Source organism: Wasmannia auropunctata, unplaced genomic scaffold, assembly GCF_000956235.1.
Source record: "Wasmannia auropunctata unplaced genomic scaffold, wasmannia.A_1.0 LD323190.1, whole genome shotgun sequence".
In the NCBI taxonomy this organism is placed as follows: Eukaryota; Metazoa; Arthropoda; class Insecta; order Hymenoptera; family Formicidae; genus Wasmannia; species Wasmannia auropunctata.
Window position 1 is genome coordinate 1 of NW_012039700.1, and position 1,012 is coordinate 1,012.

At 37.1% G+C, this 1,012-nt stretch overlaps 1 protein-coding gene across 1 annotated transcript; it reads left to right on the forward strand.

Moving 5' to 3' along the window:
- Positions 1-37: 37 nt before the first annotated feature.
- On the forward strand, positions 38-1,009 carry LOC105460386 (farnesyl pyrophosphate synthase-like; the record flags this gene model as incomplete). Its single annotated transcript, XM_011706832.1, has 4 exons — positions 38-280; positions 383-544; positions 630-842; positions 922-1,009. Coding segments are annotated over exons 1-4 (649 nt in total), but the record flags the coding sequence as incomplete, so codon positions are not given.
- Positions 1,010-1,012: the final 3 nt, after the last annotated feature.

The window sequence follows — 1,012 nt, forward strand, 5'->3', positions numbered from 1 at the left end:
ATTATCTTTAAATTAAAAACAACATAATAAGTTATTTTAATTCAAAAATAAATGAAAATAATTAATATTGTTACAGTTGCAAGCTTATTTGCTCATGATCGACGATATACTGGACCAATCGTCACTTCGCCGAGGCCAACCATGTTGGTATCGATGCAACGATCTAGGTTTAGCGGCAGTCAACGACAGTTTAATATTACAGTGCGCAATGTTTTATCTAATTCGAAAGTACTTCAAAGGAAAAGAATGCTACGTTAATCTATTAGAAACGTTCCATGATGTGAGCGAAAATCTTTCTTCTGATTAAACATTATGTAAACACTGTAAGCTCCTCTCCATTTATTTTTTAATCGAACAATTATGTACGAAAGTATTTCGACAGATCACAATGAAGACTGTGATAGGGGAATCCTTAGAGTTGCTCACTAATTTCAGCAAGAAGCCCAATCTGGATCTGTTTACGATGAATCAATATAATGCCATTATCGAGTACAAAACGTCATATTATTCATTTCTTTTGCCAGTAACCGCAGCGATGCATTTAGTAAGTAGCACCACATTTTCTTATGTACGAAAAAACTGATAAGCTTCGATAGTAATGATACATTGTGATACATTATTTGATGTAGGCCGGAATGAAGGATCCAGAGATGTTCAGGCAAGCGAAAATCATCTTGTTAGAGATGGGGAACTTGTTTCAAATCCAAGATGATTATTTGGGTTGCTTTGGAGATCCCGACGTCTATCACAAGGATGATACTGATATCCAGGAGGGAACATGTACGTGGCTGGCTGTTGTAGCTCTCCAACGTGCAACCCCAGAACAGCGTAAAATTTTGGAAGTGGGTATTGTTGATTCTACAAGCTGTTGATTATTTCAGCAAACGCTCGTTAAATTGTTTCTTATTTTTCACGGTGCAGGAGTGTTATGGAGTTTCGGATCCGGAGAAAGTAAGACGCGTGAAATCGCTCTACACTGATCTGGGCATACCAAAAATTTATTCTGTATACG